This window comes from Taudactylus pleione, unplaced genomic scaffold (genome assembly GCF_031769625.1).
Source record: "Taudactylus pleione unplaced genomic scaffold, aTauple2 ptg000129l, whole genome shotgun sequence".
NCBI lineage: Eukaryota > Metazoa > Chordata > Amphibia > Anura > Myobatrachidae > Taudactylus > Taudactylus pleione.
The window spans coordinates 7,404,543-7,426,313 of NW_028284531.1; the positions used below are offsets into that span (position 1 = coordinate 7,404,543).

The 21,771-nt window shown below is 41.1% G+C and overlaps 1 protein-coding gene across 2 annotated transcripts in view; it reads right to left on the bottom strand.

Moving 5' to 3' along the window:
• The window catches only part of ATP8B4 (ATPase phospholipid transporting 8B4 (putative)), a 245,667-nt gene that overhangs the window by 137,698 nt on the left and 86,198 nt on the right, over positions 1 to 21,771 (bottom strand). For both annotated transcript variants that reach the window (XM_088472812.1, XM_088472813.1), the window contains exon 7: positions 20,186 to 20,247. In XM_088472812.1, the coding sequence (XP_088328938.1) occupies positions 20,186 to 20,247 (62 nt within the window). The remainder of the gene's footprint in view (positions 1 to 20,185; positions 20,248 to 21,771) is intronic.

Consider the following 21,771-nt stretch of genomic DNA (forward strand, 5'->3'; position numbering starts at 1 on the left):
CGGTGTTTAGCAGACATAAAATAACTTTCCAACACATTAAAATCACCACAGACTTATATTTGAGCAGTAGCACAGTAGTGGTGTTTTCCCTGCATTCACATTAACACATACGCGATGTAGCAAAAAGTAGCAAATTAGTGGTGTTTTCCCTGCACTTCATGTTAAACATAGGACAACGCAAAATAGCGATTTAGACGCACAGCCAGCTTTTTAGTGACCTTTCCCAAACCCATACTGGCATGCTCACACACATACACAGAAGCTTTTCCAACTTAGTGCTGGTCGCTAAGTGCCCCACAGACCCTCAAACGCACAACACAATTTAGTGTCATTTCTCCCCGCATACACATTTAAAAGCAATGGTCCCGCAGCGCAAAAGGAATGATTATTACTTGGTTTAATCGCAATGTCAGCATATAAAGAAATGAATGTTTTCTGTAACTATGGCTTAGTAAATGACAATTGGAACGTGTTTGGTGCTGTACTGATCTACTCTGTTCCCACAGCGTTCCGGTGGCATCGGTGAGAAGATCAGAACATGCGGCTATGAAATATGAATGTTAGAGAGAATAACTTCTTGAAATGTTGTATGCCATAGTTAGATTAGATTTATTATGCAGCGGGAAGGTGAACACAATCAGGCTGTTAGAGGCTGGGTTGTGTCTTTGCACTGACCTATGAATTGTACCGTCACGGAAGAAGCAAGAAGAGGAACCAATGAGAACCTGCCAACGTATTCTATTGTATTGCTTATCCCAGTACGGGTATATATGTGAGTGCCCTGAAACAAGATGCCAGTCTGCGGTGTTCCTGTTATGCTGTTCGACGGAGGTCTCATTATTGATGCCGGTATCTGGTCCCAGAGCGAATGCGTATGTATTGACTGTACCTTATGACCTAATGGTTGTACAATTTATTTTGCGCTCATTGTTAGATCATAGCGTGGCAACATCTGTACTTTTACCTGAATAATAATCTTTAGAGCGTTGGACCGCTATTCAACTGTCTTAGAGTTTTATTAATGGTATAATTAAACAGCGCTAATTAGCGACATCTTGTGGTTTTAGAAGGTATAGGCAGGTTTTGTCTTAGAGGTTCTAGGCAGGTGAAGCTTAGAGGTTTATAGGCAGGAATGTACTAAAGGTTTATTTACGATTTAACACCACAATTCAGCATTAACCGCTGCCGCTTCCAATTAAATTTGTTTATATTGCAAACTTGTCTGACATGTTAGTGTGCTGGGAATGCCATCAGTCACATCTTTCCTTTGCCTTTAAGGGTTTCCCCTATTTCATTGGGAAAAAAAAAGTTTATTCAAATTACTTTAGCCACAAGGTGTAATGCTTATTGAGCTTGAAATTTCTAGGCCACGGGTTGATGTGTTTCCTCAAACACATGTAGCTCTTATAAAATATGCTATACATTACAGAATTGCACTGTATTCTGCTGTCACCATGACATTAAAATATCACATTGACAGAAGCTATATACAAATCCTACTGCTGAAACCACCAACTGAATAGACCTCATTGCTTTTATTTTACTATTGGCACTCAATGCAGCTTCCTTGTTGTAAATTCAATAAACAGGCAAGGAATGGCTCCAGATACACTTACAGTACATCTCAAAAATATATACAAAACCTATGAGCCGGCTCCTAAAGTTACTAGCCACCATCATATACTAACCCATGTTGTATGTAAGGCTTAATATGATGAGCGGGCACGCCCGCTGTGTGTACTACATGTGTTGTGAACTAAAGAAGTTATAATACCAATGTATGATGATATAATTAGTTTACACCATGTTATCCTATGTTAATATGAGTCACGCGGTTATGTAGAAACTCTGTTGCCAATTGAAACCCACACCTGTCAAGATTGTATCCATGTGAAGAAACATTTGTAGCACAGCTACCATATCAGCAATTTATTAAATCACAGTACGATACAATAACAGTATGATTTGTATGCTAGCTCACCATATATTAGTATTAGATCTGAAGGGTACTAACAATGCGTAAGAGACCTTATGAATATACCTATGTTTGAGATGAGCTTAGCTTACAGTGGGATTTTCACCCACATTGTGGTTAATTTGATGTCACTATTCTGCAAGAATATTGTGAATTAATTTCATTAAATTATCTACTTATTCCAATTAATATTGCTCTCATGAGGTCTATAACCAATTAATAGACACAATATATAATTACATCAATAGTGGAGCGATTCATAGTGAATAACTATATAGTGGCAATAAGCACACATGTTAAATAATATGCATTAATTGGATAAAATATTATGTTGAGATAGTAAGTGAATAATAAAATCTTCCATAATATAATAATTGAGATTTCTCAATTTGCCTGTACATCAGGACAAAGACATAAAGATTTTTTTCACTTACCTAATATCCAATTAAAATTATTTACAATCAACACCTGCATGTATATGTGACATCTTGACTCTGAGTTTCACCCATATAATGACTCAGGAATAATAATACAGTCACACAGCAAGGGATTTATTTAATTTTTATTTTTCAGTTATCTTCACATTCTTTATATTATTATTTTTTCTACTTTTAACCTCTATTTCGCTGGCTATGTCCCATGTTGGGGCATTTTAATGTATATACAATAAAGATTGATTTTTATTCTTTATATACATTTCTGTGCGCCATACTGTAGACAACTTTTTCTTTCCCCCTTCTTGTTTTTTTTTAAATATATATGTGTATTTGTCTCTTGGCAGCACCCCTCATCTATCAAATCATTGGAGGGTTATCCATAATATTATTGTGTGCAGATGTCTATGTTCCTTTGTATTATCTTGTAAATTCAATAAACAGGCAAGGAATGGCTCCAGATACACTTACAGTACATCTCAAAAATATATACAAAACCTATGAGCCGGCTCCTAAAGTTACTAGCCACCATCATATACTAACCCATGTTGTGTGTAAGGCTTAATATGATGAGCTACAACGCCTGAATCAAATCCTGTTGTTAGCATAATATGCCGAGTTATAGATGGGGCCAAATATACAAAGATGAGTCTTTACTGCCCAGATAACAAAGCCAAGTAATATTTGGCTTTGTCAGGTCTACTATGCCTAGCCATTAGTTTCCAAGACTAATACGCAAAGCTACATTTGCTGCCAAGGCTTGAACCATACATGGTGCCAAATGTTATCCATTTATAATAGGCTAAAACAGATGCATTACCCCTTTGCCTCTACTTACTAGGAGTTGTTAGAACAGCAACCAAGGTTAAGTTGTAAGAGCAGGGAAAGCATTGGTGCTAGATGACCTTCCGAAATGGGATTACAGCCGCTGGTTCAAATTCCGACAGTGAAAGACCGACAGTAGGAGATCCCGACGCCCGGTGGTAAGTAACCCTCCCCTCTGCCCCCCCTAACCCTCCCTTAGGGGTTCCTAACTGTAACCTCCCCTCTAGTGCCTAACTGTAATCTCCCCCAGGGGTGCCTAAACCTAACCCTCCCGGGGGGTGCCTAACCCTAACCTCCCCCGAGTGGCACCTAAGTCTAAACTCCCCTTCCCCTAGCCTAACCCTAACCTTCCCTGGGGGTCGTATCTAACCTTAAGTCCCCCTGGGGGTCCCTAAACCTAACCCCCGCATCCCTGGGCTAAGTGTTATAGTTATCCGGCACACAACGTTCGGGATGGCGGGGGTCAGTCTTCCGGCGTCGGAATTAAGATAGGCGCCGGTATTTCGACATCTATCTTAAGTACCGTGTCGGGCAGATAGTGAGGGGATTTAGACCGGCGGCATTACGTCCGCCGGTCTATTAACTACATTCCAACCTTCCAACTCAAAGGCACAGTGCAGGAATGGGAATGTTGGGGGTAAAGATGGAGTGCTGGGGAAGTGAAGTTGGAGATGGAGCATGGTTTGTTTGGTTTGAATCTCCCATGAACATGACCATGTTCATGAGCAAATTTTTCCATTAAACAGGACAAACATATTTCATATATTTGTCATTAATGTCATGATCTGACTTAATAATATAACTGATATTGTCAGAGGTAATCACTTGTTTAGGTTACATGTTGAATGCCTGTAAGCAAATCCTGGTATTAGCATTGCGTTCACAGTCACTTTGGCCATGCATGTAGATAGCTGAAAGGGATGAAACACAGGTTCTCGACTCAATAACTTCTGGTTTCTGTGATGTTTATTAATGCAGTTGGAAGAGGACTACACACATAAATGTCAATAAACGTCACCTTTGATCAAACTAATAATGAGCATCACCATTGTGTTGAGGATAGCCCACAAATAAATAAAATTATTTTATGCACTACCAGCTTCCAGATTTTATCTACTGCTATGCTATTATGTTTTAGATAACGATAGATGTTTTATTAAAGCCCAAAATTGGTAAGCCTATGTTTTAAGTAAATTAGTTCTTTGCTCTTGACATTTGTTCTATTTATTTATGGTTATGGATGAACCGCCAGCTTACACCACAAAAAAAGTCCCATCCGACATATAATAGACATGACATATGCAGATCAACCAAAGATGAAAGTCAAAAGACTTTCTGGCTATTAGCAGTAATGTCACACCACAGAAACCTTTGTACAGTGTTGTAGAGCATGATGAAGGAAATTTAATAAAAAACACAATCTTGTTCAGAAGCTGAACATTTCCCAACACTAAAATAACAAAAATGGTATTTCCCCAAACTCTTCAATGTAGTAAAAATCTAATTTTTTTTAAAAAGGCAATTTTGGATGATTTTACTAATTCAGAGGTTCCCAAAGTGTGCGCCACGGTACCTCTTATGTAGGAGTGCCTTGGGAGGATGGTCCAACAGAAAGTCATCTGCAGGGGCTGCGTGCTAGATCTCTATGCAGTCAGCGGTTATTTACATAGCATGGCTGGCCCTAAGCTGTGCTGCTGTTAACGCACTGTCACTGACTGTCTAAGGTTCAGCCCCGCCCCCTCCTCCACTTCCCATCTTTTCTCCCTACAACTACACCTCACAGTCCTGGACTGGACCGGACCCCTGGACTACTGATTGAAGCTCTATAACTGTTCAACATATTTAAAGGTAGTACTCCAAATTTCATGTAATCTTATATATAGAATTTGCTTAGTCCCTTTGTCCAGAACGCTCTTTGAATTTTAATATCTCAAAGAGTAATTAGTATATTAATATGATTCTATTGCGACAGATTTCGATCAGCAATACATCACAGAACTTGGATTCAAACTGTATAAAATTTGATGGAAAAAAATAAATAAATCAACAAAAACCATAAGAAATGCTTTGGTATAGCTAACCTGAAAATGTCAAGAAAACTACCAGAACACAGAGCAGGCACAGTGCCCCGGGGGAGGGCGGAGTAACAGTGCATTATCATTTGCATTTATAAGGGCTCGGCTTGCAACAGGGGTGCCAAGAGGGGGAGGAAGCGGTTACTATTTACCTGGGCCCGGGCTTCCTGAGGGGCCCAGCGGGGGCACGGGTCTGGTGCTGCCCCCACCCTCTTTCCCTCACAGCAGCCTGGGAGAGCTTGTGGGGGTGAGCGATCACACTGATAGGGCCCCCCCTGTCTTTGCGCTGGCATGAGGGGCTCACAGCGCCCCCCTCCCCAGCGCCACAAAGTGTTTTGTTTTTTTTGCTCGGGAGCTGAGAGGGAGTTGGATGGATTTCCATGTAAAAATGCATACATGCACAATTACACATATGTGGAGTTGCATGCATCTTACGATATGTGTGAACCAGTATATGAACGTTAGTGTGTGTAATTGTGTAAAGGATGATTATACACTATTTAGTGTGCAATCATGCTGGTGAAACTCATAGCGTGGGGTCTCGCTGTCTATGTCATTCAACCCTAGCGTGGTCAACATTGTACATACTTCCCTAGGGAATCAATGCAACAAGTTCCGTGCATTGGCTCTACAGTAGCTGCTACAGATAAGGCTTCTGACAGGCATATATGTGGCTGTGTCCAAGTCAGGCTCAGCCCCTCTGGAGTGAACACACCTTTACCTTACTTGGCCTATGCTTGTAAGCCCACTTCCTCCAACATTAAGGAGGCACAAGTGTCAGATGCTTGTGAACTACACTCTGGGTAAGCAAACTGGCGTTGCTCCCATTCGGACTAAGTAAACCTGTACTCCTCTTTCTCAGTTCATTTTAATGAGAGATGTTCATTGTATCGTCCTTTTGTGAACCCTGTAGTCAGACTGTAAACAATTGCAATTTCAGTGCATATAAGTAGCTGTGTGGTCCAGTTATTCATCTGTCAGTTTGAGACCATGTGAGTCAGTATATTTACAATTCAATATTCTGCTTTATAAACAAATGTAATTTCAATTCAATAAGCCCCTGCTACTATAGCAGGATTGCTTTCTGCCTGGATTAAGGATTTGAGCTTTTGAACCACAAACATTTCAGATTCAGCAGAGCTCATCAACACAATTCAGTTCTTTCAAGTGTTACAGTATAATTTTCTCTTACGTAAAATCCATGGAAAAAAACAAACTATTTTTCATACTTGCTTCTAATCTACTGCTATAAGCAGCAAATGTCAGCTTGACCTGTCCTGCAGCAATGCAGGATGATGATGTGAAACACGGACCTGTCTATTTACAAATTAACCTCTTACTTAGTAGAATATGTATTAACTATTAGCTAGATGTGAATAAAAAGTAGAGCAGAGTAAAATCACAAGAGCGACTGTAAACACGATCATATATTTATAACAAAGAAAAATTATAAAAAAAACTGCTGTATTTTAAATCAAACAAAGAGGTTATAACATGAGCCATTAGAGGTAACCCCTTTTTTTTTGTAGGTTTCCTTTAATCATTAGCAATAAAGAAATACAATAAGTATTTAACATAACATACAAACTGCAAAGACCAGGTGACCTTTTGTGCAATAGGTATTATTCACTATTTGAAAAAGAGACCTATATAATATTGGTCACGTTACAAGATTTTATCTAGGGGGTGTAGGACTCCCCCCTCTTTACCCCAGTGACAGGCTGTCTGGTAAAGGCTTCCCATTGGAAGCGCTCTCTGCTAATCACAGCCGGACAGGAAGTCCCAGGGAGAGCACTTCCAGTGGGAAGCCTTTGCCAGGCAGCCTGTCATTGGGGTGTCAGATTTTACTGGGGTAAAATAACTATAACGACAGCCCTATCTGGCTTCTAGCCACACATTTCAGACTGGCAGAGCAGACCCCTTGGGAATGACAGGTAGGAGCCGCCGCTGTTGGTCACCATTCAGAACAACAAGCTAGTATATATTTTACACTGTATTTTATGAATCAAACTTGTACATTCAGAAGAGTTCAGTCTTTACCCAAATGTTATTACACTAAAATTTTGCACAATAACATTTATATGATAAGCAATTGAAATAAAAACGAATATATACTTGGGCAGCACAGATGGTGTAATGGTTAGCATTACTGCCTCACTGAGGTCGTGGGTTCGATTCCCACTATGGCTCTGTGTGGAGTTTGTATATTCTCCCTGTGCTTGCGTGGGTTTCCTCTGGGTTCTCTGGTTTCCTCCCACACTCCAAATATATACTGATAGGTTTTATTGGCTCCCAACAAAAATGAACCCTAGTGTGTATGTCTATGTACATGTGGTAAGGAATATAGATTGTAAGCTCCACTGGGGAAGGGACTGATGTGACTGGCCAAATATTCTCTGTAAAACACTGTGGAATATGTGTACGCTATATAAATAACTGCTAATACTAACACTCATTTTGTATTTCCAGCATGATCCAGATCCAATATACAAACCATATAAAAGTAGGAAACATAGAGGGTAGAGTTCCAGTTATATGTATACTGGTTTTCCAGTTAAGAGAAGGAATGTTGGTTTGTACAACCACAGTGAAAGAAAGTAACAAACACTTACTGTAACTAGACATCACTTTCTAAACTAAGCTACAAACAAGCAGATTTGAGCATATATTAGCAAAATCAGATATTTTTAAAATTAACTTTGTAAAGACAAAAATGAGGATTTTAGGTGGGGACTTATTTTTAAGCAATTTAAAAAAAACATAACATTCATCAAGTGTACACACACAATTGGCACTTCACATCATGTATGTAGTAAATGGACTTTTCTTTTTCATTTTGGCAAGAAATGTTGTTTTTAAATTTTGAAAAGGTTTTAAGCCCATATGGTGTCCAGATATTTACTTTGCCGCACTCAGGAACCTGGATGTTCGTTTTCTAGATCAGTTAAATAATTAGTTGGCTGTACCAGACTAATTACATTCAGACTAATTACATTCAGACCTACACTAGCAAGAAGAAAGAGTCCACCTGTTGCATTGCTTATAGCAGGGTCATCCATGTCTTCTTTTATAACTATACATAGATTTTTATTTAAAGATATTTGACATATAAATCAATGATTCAAGTGGTTTCCACATAATGGGGCCTCATTTAGAATTAGGAGTAAATCCAGTTAGGAGATACAATTCTGAAGCCTGGAAAACCATGTGGAGCTGAAGGTAGGACTAATGTAAAATATGCAGACAGGTGCAAATTTGCCCCCTTAAGTTGGATCTCTAAAAGATTCCCAAGTCTGCACATTCTGCTTTAAAAAGGTTTATTTTGATTTTATTTTGAAACTTACTTCTTTTTTTCTTAATCAAATACTGGTGACTGAAAATGTGGAGAGTGAGGGAAACCTAACTGAAATAGAAGAAAAACAAAAAGTACATTTTCCCAAGCTTTTTACGCCAAACAGCTTCAATGATTTTCCGCATCTCAAAAGGTTTATTTTGCAATGTGTTACAAAACTCGCCGGATGAATTTTAACTGGATAGGGTATGTTTCAAATACAATTTTATTTGAAGCTTACCATTTCTGGAAAGCGGCAAAAATAAAAAAAATGTCAGGTGTTATAAAGCTATGAATCTCTCTCTTGGTATAAGTGTGATTTGAAAAGAAGAGGGAGGGGAGGGGAGAGGGAGAAATCCATCTGCAAGAAATGTTAGTACAGTGAATGAGCCAAGAAGGGTTTGATAAACAAGGAATGCCAGATGTGAGTATTGCATAAAGATTCTGATGCATAACAATAAGTCACTGGTGGGCATCCTGGAGCTAGTTTGCATATTTGTCTAATTGTACATCATTAATGCATATCCAAGATACAGAAGGGGTCAGATAATAAGTAAGCAGAATATAATAATCGGAGTATAAGACATCTGGTTCAGAAAAGGTTATCAAAACCAAACATGCTGAGGTTCTTCAAGAGGTTACGTTGAGAGTAATGCTGCCCCATCCACTAGGCGATTAAATTGAGCGATTGAACGATAAAGACGTCGTTATCGTTCATTAACCGTTTGAAGACCGTTCACTAAAATGACTAAATTGACCAGTGATGTGCGTGCCCACTGGTCGTTAAAAGACATCTATCATCGTGCAAACAAGCTGGTCATCCTGACGATAACGTCAGGTTGAGCATGTTTGCAGATGATTGATGAGCCTGCACAGAATGACTGCTCGTTCAGTGCAGGCTCATGACAAGCCTCAAGGTGCCTATGCACTAAACTATTAAAATGAGCGATTGAACGATAACGTTCGATAATCGCTTGAAAATCGTTTGCAGATTGTTTAAAAAATTGGTCTTTTAGACATCTACATCGTGCAAACATGCTAGTCAACCTGACGATAGCGTCAGGTTCAGCATGTTTCCAGATGATTGATTGTGCCTACACTGAACGACTGCTCGTTCAGTGTAGGCACATCACGTAATTGTGCAGTCTTTTGCCTGTCTTCTAGTGGATAGGCACCTTCACACTGGTCAATATATTTGTACATATTGTGATAGGATCACTGGTAAAGTGGTCTGTGGCAGGTACATTTGTCCCAGATTCCTGTCTTTTGTGTTTTAAACCCCCAGGAGAAAGTCTGCAGTGTAGCAGGCTTGAGTTTCGGCTTTTTGAAAAGCCGGTTTGGGACCTGGGGGTTGTGGGTGAGAGGAGAGGGAGGGCTCCACCCACGGCCACTCCAGGTTTTGGCTCTCGCAGCCTGGTAACAGGCTTGTTAGTTTTCCACCTGAGAGTGGCCAATATAAGCCTAGTGTGTTTAGGGCTGATTGTCTCACATGGGAGAGCAGACAGGGAGTTTGCTCAGAGACACTTGGAAAACCTATTTGTGAGTACTGTGCTGTGCTTTGTTGCTGGCGAGGGCATTAGGCCCTGCCAGGTTCTGGTAGTGAGGGAACTACCTGTGAAGTTAGTGCCCCGACAGGGCTAGGATTTACGTTTATGTTTTCTTTGTGTTATTTCTGACATTGTACAATAAAGACTGGCGCCAACAAGCTTGTACTTGCATCCAGACTGGTGTGCTGCTTCCCTGCTGCTGTGTGTGTGTAAGGAAGGAGTCCTCTACCCAGGAGAGGGACCCCCTAACCTAACTGTGTCACAATATTTATACAAAACTAATAAAGGAGGTTGACTATCACTAATCAAAGGTATTTAAAAACGAACAGTTGTGAAATCCACAGTAGTCTTTGAGAATGCTAAATCTCTTGGTGATTGCTTTACAACAACAATAACATTACAATGAATTCTAATTAAGAAACATGAAAGAGGGATCTGTGGTTTTACAACTATATAACCCCAATAAAGGGGTTCCCCTCTCCCTGATGGAAGCTAATGTTATGAAATATGTGATGGCAATGTAGTCCTGCTGTGCAGGGCCGGCTCTAAGGGTTTTCGAGCGGTCGCACAGGGGCGCCACCCATAGAGGGCGCACCCCTTCCCAACATCCCGATTTCAGCGGGACATTACTGTCCCGCTACCCGTGGCCCGCGGGTGGTTAAATCGGGAGGTTGGGGACCCCCACTGCCGCAGCTGTGCGGCGGTGCCTGACCCCGGAGACTCTGAATGGATGCTGCGTGCATGCGCGCGGCATCCTTTCAGTGACGGGAGAGGGCTGGGGGAAGCCCAGCTAATGAGGCTCCCCCAGCCTGACGTTATTTGGAGGTGGACACGCCTCCTAATAACGTCACGTAGGGGGCGTTGCCTATGGTAATTAGGCCATGCCCCCATTAGGCCGCGCGCGAAGATAGGGCGCGCTGGAGGGGGCCAGCACAGAGTGCTCCAACCCCTGAAGCCGGCCCTGCTGCTGTGTATTCATTACTATGTGTCAATTCATCTAGATTGTATCATACTAATGAGGGTGGCTAATATACTGTGACAGGGACCAAGAGACTGCATTTGTTAATGTGTATTTGCCATAAGAACAGATCACAGACTACTCACACAAACAGCAGTGAATGCAAATACACTGGTAATGTTTTGTAACTAGCTGTATTTAAAAGCAGGTGCAGACTACATAAGGTGGGTACACACCTGACAGATATATCTGCAGATGATGGTCGTTCATACACACTGAACGACCATCATCTGTGTCTGCGTGCGGGTTCCCGTGACCAGGAGGAATGTCGGGGGGGTGTCCCGGCAGGCGAGTGTGTCTCCGCAGCTGCCGCTGTGTGTGTATGGGCGGTCTGCAGACTGCCTGTACACACCTGCCGATGGACAGATATGTCTGCAGACATATCTGTCCATCAGCTGTGCAGCACAGCCAATGCGATATGTTGGTGAACGCCGAAGTTCACAGACATATCGCGGGTACACACTGGCCGACGGGCAGCAGATACAGTATATTGGCCCATCAATTGATCGGCCAATGTATCGGCCAGTGTGTACCCAGCAATAGAGAGATATATACAATGTCTCTGAATAAGATTAACAAACAAGTGTGATTGCTCACCTGTCTCTGTGGCAGTGATTAAATGCTGATTTAACAGAAGGAATTTAGTAGATTACAGATACTTTTTAAACACAGTATATTGATTTATAATATCAGATTGTTCTTCTGTGCTCAGATAACCAGCTTAATATGCATAAGGTTTTTACACATATGACACTATATTGAGAATATTATTGGAGGAGACTCTGCCACAATAGTATATAATGTGTAATTAATACCGTTTTACACCAGAGCTAAAACCCGGGTTACTGCAGGGTTAACCCAGGTAGCTCCTTGGTGTAAAAGGGTAAAGGGTTGGATTGCCGGGTTGAGTGACCCGGCAATCCAACCTAAGTAAATTGCAGAGTTTAACACGGGAATAACCCGTGAAACCCTGCAGTGTGAACGGTGCGCTCCGGGTCACGATTACCTGGAGTGCGCTGCTGCCGGCCGATTGGTCCGGCTTCAGTGGTGCTTAGTGATGACGTCATATCCATGCGTCCACTTCAACGCCGGAAAAGCCGGGTCAATGCAGACGGCTCTGGTGTGAACGGCACCAACTCAGGAATGTCCTGGGTCAGCGCCGGGGAAATTCCAGGTCCGATCCAGGTTGGATCTCTGTTCCAACTCCAGGTCAGACCCGGAATTTCGGTGTAAAAGCGGTAATAGTCAGCCCTCATATGAATAATAATCTTTATTGGGTGTAATATATTAACATATTATTGAACTGGATTATCAGCATTGAATCAACACCCAATATAAACACAGATGCTGCTAATGCACAACAACAAAACAAACACACAATGTGTCAATCTGTTTTTTAATCGCTTTTTCACCTTTTTATACACTTACCGTTGGTTTTGACATTTCACTGATTTAGCTTGCATGTTTTAATTGTACTGAATAAAGCTTACATTTTATTAATTAGTGCGCCAAACAGGACAACGCTTTTTTTCTTCTTTGGTGCTTTAGGTCTTACGGTTGTCAAAAGGCTGCACCCCCTTTAATATACACAAGAATTTGTGCTGAACACTATGGGACCAAATCTAATTGGTATAATACTAACAGTGTTGGACTTGTGCAAGGACCCATTATTCCAGTTTTCCCTGAATTTTGTTACCAATAACCTCCAGCATTGATGCACGCAATCACCTATCAACCAACCACTATAAAAAGCCTGCTCAGTGCATTTCTCCACTGCCTGAGTATCAATTGTGATTCCATAGATGTGCCTGCTGTTGGTCGGTATTCTAACCCTTCTCCTATCCCTACCCTAACCCTCCCTGATGCCTGAACCTAACCTCCCCCACTAGTGCCTAAACCTAACCTCACCCTCCCTGCACCCTAAAGCTAACCATCTCCATTTAGTGCCTAACCCTAACCCTTCCCCTAATCCCATGAGTAGTATGGACTCTTTTGAACACAGGTGTGGTCCATTTAAGGAACCCAATTAATTCATTTGATTGGACACCTTCCAGTGGCAAGACACCTGTCTGAAGAAATTCCCGAAGAGAGAAAGAAACACGGTTACGGTGTCTATACTAATGATAGATCATTTTAAAGTAACCAATTTCAACCTATCCCAACTAAAAAACCAGCACACAGTCCGTACCAATGAATTGTGCTGTGGACACATATCCAGCAGACTGACCTCGGTTTTATAGCAATTATTTCTGTCAGTTTGTTTGCATACTGTACATCATTATTCACATTTTGAGCATTCTTTCTACATATGGGTAATCCCCAGCGGACCCCCTATTCACAATATTTTAGCTCCACTCACCGGGAATGGACAGTGTGTCCAACGACAGCCACATCCCACAGCTTCTACCTGCCAGCAAAAATCATACCCACCACCACCTCACTCCACGCTTGAGGAGACCCAGGGGTAAATTTACTAAATGTCGGTTTTGGTTCTAAACCAAAACCAACCAAAATCGACGGACAACAATAAATCAAGCAAGCCCCCACTGTACAGTCATTTGTGTAATTACATCAGGGTTCTGCTTGTAACTCACATAGGACTGAATAGGGAAGCGCTGATTTGCTGAGAAAAGGTGGGAGCAGCGCTCTCAGCCAATCAGCGCGTCCTTATTCACTCCTATGCGAGTGTCCAGCAGTAACCAGTCATTACATGAAGCACTGTATGGCGGGGTCCGCGGGGTCTAACACTTGGTTTATGGTTTTCCAAAAAGAAGTGGACTTCTACTTTGATGAAAGAGGAACCCATCCATGGATTTGCTTAGTATGACTACTTTTGATTTTAAATAAAATACTACCCCCATCAGTGTGTCTATCCTGTGCTGATTTTAATATTTGCTTCACAGGTGGATAGGTGCCAGCGGGCCCGTAATGTCTGGGCATGCTGGCACTCATTTTTCCATGCCGGTGCAGACTTGCTGGTATCTGTAGTCCACCTGTAAAGAACAATATTACTTTCTATTTTTACACCATTAATCCCGCAGCCACCGCCACCAGGGGTGCGGGGAATAGTCCTGGACTGAAAGCCCAAGGTTTGTAGTTCCTTTGGTGGGGGACCTCATTTTATTTTTGGGGTCCCAACTTTCTGTGGAATTCGAATACTGGCATGACCTGTTTGGGGCTAATTAATGTAATGGAAGCAGGGCCGAAACTAGGATATCTGTCACCCGATGCCAAGCAGTAATTTTGCGACCCCTTCCTTCCTGTACCTGGATTTTGTCCTTGCTCCTCCATAAGGCAGTGCACTAGTCAGACGTCCCTGGTGTAGTGATTAACATTATTCCACACATCATAATGCCCATTACACATTATGCCACACACTGTAATACCTATTACCAAAGTACCACTTGCATATTTGCCCGACACCATTTTATGCCCCACAGTAAGGCTTCTAATTACTTTAAAATTACCTGCTCGTTGTCAGGGGCTTTATGCTCGTTGCCAGGTGGTTTCATGCTCATTGCCAGGGGGTTTCATGCTCTTTGCCAGGGGGTTTCACGCTCATAGCCAGGGGATTTCACGCTCATTGCCAGGGGGTTTCACAGGAGAAGATGCAGCTTTCTGCATCTTCTCCTGGTAGCGCCAGCGTTCCCGGCACTTCCGGGAATGCTATGTGCATTGCGCTAGCCTAACAGACACTAGAGGTCCAGTAGGACCTCTAGCATCTGTCTTCTCCTCGGCGGTGGCCATTTTTGGATGGCCGATTTCAGCAGAGCCCATGCGGATGGAGTCGTCCGCATGGAATTTGCAGCCCCCAAGTCACCGTGCGCTACAAGACTGCGCGGGGTGTGCAGGTGTTAAGTCAGACTTTTTTCACCCCCTGCATTCTGGCACCCGGTGCACGTGCACCTTTAGCCCCCCCCTAGTTGCGGCCCTGATGGAAGGAGGACCCTATGCTGTGTCCCCCCCTTGACATGGCATTACCCCCTGGCTGGTTCAGCCTAGTGCTGGTTATAGGAAAAATGTCCAGTATCAGCTGAGAGGTTCAGGGCAGGTTATGGATTTGGGTGCCTGCACAGATCATAGTGATCTGTGCACTGCATCTCCCAAACTTGCCTGCCACAGGCAAGTCTATTGTTTGGACGGGTTTGCTGTCGTTTTGCTGTTGGTTTTAAAACCATTAGTCTGATGGGCATGTAAGAGCATGTGAGGAAGTTTCCCAGAGTATATGTACTTAACGCCTTAGCTTTAGCAAAGGTTTGCAGTGGCAAATGGCAGAGGGAGCTCCTAGGAAACCTTCTTCCATTAATGTGATCCATAGCTCATTGAGCCTTACGCCATTTTCAGATAACGTTAGCTGCCAGGACCAAGCTTCAGAATGCTTCACTTTGGGGGGCTTGGTAAATCTGCCATTGGAAATGGAGGAGCATGCTGCAGATACATTATTAGAGATATCTGCTGCGGTCCCCTCCATGCTACATTCGGGGATTCCTTCATTTTTGCGGGTACAACACCCCCCTGAAAAATTGTGTTTTTGGGGGTATCCTGCAAATATTATTTGATAAATAAGCCCATTTGTGAGAAGTTGTTTGCTGACTAGCTGTCCCTTGATAGAGAGGGCTGAGGTAGTGCTCTGAATACTGGTGAGGCTGTTTATTCTTTTCTGCTAATTTAAGGTGACAGTAAAGCATCATTTACAATAATATTCTGGTTGGAGACCTGTATTGTGCACCCAAATACTGTACACCACAGAACATACTACTGGAGAAAATACCCCAGAAAGTTACAGTGAACAGGCACAGACACATAACAGGTGAACTTGGCAGTTTGAAGTATGTGTAGAAATGTTTTGGTTAATAGGGGTAGATGTACTAAGCCTTGGAGAGATAAAGTACCAACCAATCAGCTCCTAAATGTCATTATTAAACAGAGTGACAGTTAGGAACTGATTGGGTTGTACTTTCTCTCTCTCCGTGGCTTAGTACAACTCCCTCATAGTCTCTTGCTGGCCATTACTGACCTAAAGGAAGAGTAGATGCCTAGCTTCTCCTTTTATAGTATGTATATAAATCTATTCTAACTGCCATTAAACATGTCAACAATGGAGAATGGTTCCCTAAGAACAAAAGTCATAAATATATCAACTGTTTATAACTTAACAACATAAAATGGCAATCACAACAAAATACAAATGAAAACCAAATATTATCTGCTTAACGTACCAGCTTCTGATATACAGTAATTACTGTAAATGTGTTTCTCAAAACGATTTACACCATTGTATGCCAACACTAAATAGGTCATAGGTTTGTGAATAGTTCATTTGGGAAGCACAGTACCTTCCACAAATCATGCAAACAGCTGAAAGTGGCCATTTGCCATTTTCAGAAGTATACCTACAGTGCACTTAAAGGTCAGGACATAGATGACATGTTCTGTTTGTAAATGAGGTTCATATGAATGTTTTATCTAAAAGTATAATTTAGAGAGTACACACAGAAACAACCTTTTCTAACATGAAAGAAAAGGTTGTGTTACAGAGGAACATAGCAGAAAGAGTAAGTACAATCTGGCAACAGTTCTCTAGGAGTGATTTACAAGTGTGATTTTGATACTAAAAGGAACACAATTGTTAAAATACAGGTTTTTCAAACGTAAGAACGCCTTGTTCATCTTAAAAATAAAACTAATTGGTCTTTTTGTTTGTTTGTTTGACCAGTAATGCATTCGGACAGCCCTGCACCGATTAGGATGAAACCAACTCCAGGTGGTCCAGTTGGATCATGGCCAGGTTTAGGGTGGTTGAGGTCCCGGTCGGTCCTCCAGTTGGTGTACGCTGGGCGACTTTGACCCAGGGAGCCTGCTCTAGGCCTTCCACCAGATGGATTTGGATTAAAACTTCACAGAGGGGTGGCAATTGGTCTGGGATGCCTAATGGAGTGGTTGGGGTCCTGGTCGGACCTCATGGCGGAGTGCGCCGGGCAGAACTTTGACCCATGGAACCTGTTTTGGGCCTTCCACTGGATGGATTTGGACACCATCACATAATTTGGACGAAAACTTCACAGTGTGGTAACATTGGATCCCAGAAGACATACTAGGGGGTTGAGGTCTGTGTAAAACCTCCCGTTGGCGTATGCTGGGCAGAACTTTGACCCGGGGAGCCTGTTCTGGGCCTTCCACTGAATGAACTTGGACAACAACACATAATAAAACTTAAAACTTTAATATTTAAACCCAGGTAACGCTGGGTACTTCAGCTAGTAAGTAAATATAGGTAAGCCTTAGAAAACTGAAATATAAGCAACATATAACCTGTATGCACATTAACTTATACTGATGACTTTTTCAATTACAACTGAACACCCTGAATGTCAGCAAGTTAGATTAATAAGAACCTGTTATACCAAAGGGAAGCCATATACATGTCATTAAAGTATTACAAAGCAGTAGTAATTTTATTTCTTTTTGCACTAGTAGATTATGGGTTTAGTACAACTTCTGCTTTTAATGCCAATGGCATCAGAGAGGTGGTAATGGCAAACAAAGTATGGACAAGGTTATTAAAAAAAAAAATAAAAAAAAAATAAATGGATTTATGATACAGATTACCTTTTAAAAGGACAACAAAATAAAAGTAAAATAAATTTATTCAGAACTTTACTAGCTTCCACCATCGAGCATGGATTTACCACAGAATCATGCTGGGAGAACCAGAAGTAGTCCTTCTTAAAAACTCATACAGAAATACTGCAGTGACACGTTAGAAGAATCCTGCATGATTTCCGTTAAGCTGGGTACACACTAGACCCAAACAGTGCATGTTTTCCAGGTCTCCTCACAGAATTACAAGTGCAATAATTAGCTCCACCTGTGGATCTTTTAAAATGTGTCAGTGACTACAGCTGTGCACCTGCTAGGTGACCTGGAAAACGTGAACCGTGTGGGGTCCGGAGGACCGAGTTTGAGAACCACTGCACTAGACGATATGTTGTCCAATTCCGCGGATCGGAGCGTCATATCGGGTACATCGTGTGTACCCATGATATGCGCGCTCCCACACTGTCCGTCTGCCCTAGTGCATGGCCGACAAGAAAAATTAAATCCAAATACAAAGTAAGTGACATTCCAAATGGAAAAAACCTAGTGTTTAATCCTTAGCAGTAGTGACTCCAGAGGTACCTATGTCTTGGAAGGAATATACTCCCCGATTTTCATGTTTCTAGGTCCAGGGGATTGGGCTGGTCGTTGATGAGTCAGCCAGTTAGTCAGGACATTAGATATATATCTATGACACTAGTCTGGAGTGATGTGTGTTAACGACACCCAGTCTCTGTAGATGGTCTGCAGTTTTACGAATAGTAAATTAAAAAAAGTCTATAAGAAGTTTTATTATAAACATGAAATAATTTGCATTCTGCATTGAAGCGGTACTTGATAAATAAGCTTACCAAAGCAAAAATAAGAACTGTTAACAACAAACACTCCAACATCTTGTCCTTTCAGAAAGGTTCCATAGTGGGACGTTTCAAGGTTGGCCAATGAAATCACAGATTCGACAACGACAGGCAACAGGGTTACTGACCAACCTGATTTTACACTCGTTCTGGTCAGATTTTGATCGTTGGGTCAATAATTTAAAGACATACCTTGACTCTTTTATTAAATTAAAAAACGATGAGACCTTAGCCTATGCATGGAATAACATTGTGCAAAAGTCAGATTGGCTAAATTAGGGCTCAGGAAGAAATATTTTCATTTTTAAATTTCTGAAAACAATTGAATCACCTTTAAATCTGTTGGCTATGTTTACCTGGAGTTAAATAAAATGGGGCAAGTAAAAGCTGAACTTCCAGGGCCTGATAAGTACAGAATTCCATTATTACTATTACTGCTAACATACAGCTCAATGCCAGTAATTATTCCTGTTAATTACATATAACCTCTTATTACAATGGATACATTTATTTAGTGGAACACAACAAAATAACCTCAACATAAAAAACAGAGCACATTCATGAACAATTACATGTATTAGAAGAGGTGTATAATTATAGGAGAGACAGTTCGTTCTTCTGGCGAAGGTTATTCTAAGAAGTGTTTGTGATACATATTTTAAATTAATTCAGTGTTGACCATGTGAGAAACAAACTCATGGGACATGAGAGGAAAAGAAATATCACATAGTATACTTTTCGTTACTAACACGGCCTGAATGTGATCGCAGAAATTGGCAGTAACAAACTGTAAGTAAGGTTTAGCAATTGTTGGGTGGAATTAATAATTAAGACATTTAAAAAAAGTGACGAGGCTTGAACTTGTCAACAAATTAAAAGTTTAAAACTGCATCCTGCTTCCCAAACAGGTATGGAATCATGGTAACGTGTGTTGTGTTATTTTTTTATTTAACATAAACACATCATATAAGTTTGTGGTCAATATGGAGCTTATATCCTCAAATATACAATGGTGTTATAAAGGGACTGCGCCACTGTCTGCGCCAACAGACAGTTTAATGGGAAATACCAGCCCCCCTTCTAGTCTACTAGAATAACTATAGTGAATGTATTGCTAGGAACCCTTGCCATCTGCCAGATACTCGCCATCACTACCCCACCTGTCCATGTGTTCTCCAGACCTTTTAAAAGGCTGAGTACTTGTGTTAGATCCTAGCTTACAATAGCTTGCCCAGCCATCTATGACCCAACACATATGGATGAACCCAATTCTTTGTGATATATATGGCAACAATGTTTGGCTGCACACATTCCTGAGAACTATGGTTACCCAATATTACACATTTTCCTGCAAATGTCTATGGGGTGCAAGGGAAGATTGGCAATGTTGGTTTCCATGAGGTTTCCGGCATTCTGACTGTCCTTAAAACAATGCACAATTGTTATGGGATATTAATGGCCTGTAACATATACCTTCAAGAGTGATCTTAAGAAAAATGATAAAAGAGGGAACAGTGATTACATACCTGCCACCGAGAAGCACCTGTGACTGACGGTTGTTCACTTGATTGTCAGTCTTATGTCGAAACTGTAAATGTTAGAATACAAAATGATTTGTATAAGATAAATACAAAAATAATGTAACGTTTGGAAAGCATAAAAAAAAGATTCCCCTAAAATTGAAGATTCCAGAATCAAATACAAAAAGCTCCACTTTCCCGAGACACAGAACAGTTTTCATATATTTTATTTCTTTTTTAAACTTTTATTTGAGGCAATACAGTACACATAAAATAAATACAAAGCAATTAAGTAAGGTATTTGACAATTCCAGCAATACAATGATGCAATGGTAGTAACAAATAAACAATGGGTAATTGAAATCTCTACAATATATGTTTGGAACAGTCTGAGGTACACATTTGTCTTAAAAAGTACCGTATACGTACTAGCTGAAATGTCTTTCTTGAAACTATAAAGACACGTTCCATTGTTGGGATAGCTAAAGAGGAAAATATGTCATCCATTTAGCCATTACCCCCAGACATCTCAGAATAATCCAAAATATCCCGAAGGACAGTGTAGTGGATTAATATATAGCTTTGTGTCTGGAGGGAGGACATAGCAATTTATCGAGTGGGCTATCCCAATCTCCATCTGAGAAGTGTCTAATGACATTGCTCACATAAAATTGGGACTGGAGGAACGCTAGAGGGTATGGTCTAATTGCCTCTCACACATGAAAAACTTTTGAATACGTCATAGGGCGCTTGTTTTACACCTTTACCAAAGAGTGCGTTTATCTCGGCCACCCGCCAAATAGTGAAGAGGTGAGCAGCCAAGCAATCCAGGAAACTGGGATTGTGAATGAAGGGTACATGTAGAGAGTGAAAGGCGTTTAGTCACACCTTATGATGCAGAAGATGCCAAAGTTTCGTGTTGTCCACAGAATGTGGGTAAGCTTTAATAGATTCTGATATCTCCTGGTCATGTTGGTGGAGACGGCAAACCAGAGCAGTGTCTCCCAGAAAGCCCTGCTCTAAAAATTAATTGGTGTATGTTGTTTCATTATGCAGCCAGTCTCCATAAATGTCGCACCAATGCTGCGTGATTACATGTCGCCACGTTCGGAAAATGTATGCCTCCGTAATATTTAGGCTGAGTGAGCTTGCACAGAGGAAAGCGGGATCTACCACTTTTCCAAATAAATTTGCGGAAAAGAGCATTGATCCGTTGTACAACTGCTCTAATTAAAATAATTGGAAGGGATTGTAAAGGCTATAATAAGAAAGGGAAATAAATCATTTTAATCATGTTGGCTCGGCCGGTATAGGAAAGCGGGAGGTTGTCCCATCTCTGCAAACTTAAAATAAAGTCCGTAAAATCTGAAGCTATAAAGACGATAATGGCATAAATCTCCTAACCATTTTTATTCTCAGTGGGTTCCATCTATTCTGGAGTCCTAATGCATTTCCTGTAACATTATTATATTTTTTTCTCGTACACAAAAAAGTCTCAAATGACATATATTTGAAAAACAAAAATAATTTACTACTGAAAGCAAGTTTACATATAATCCCCACAGCATAATTTATTTTAAGAGGTTTTCCCT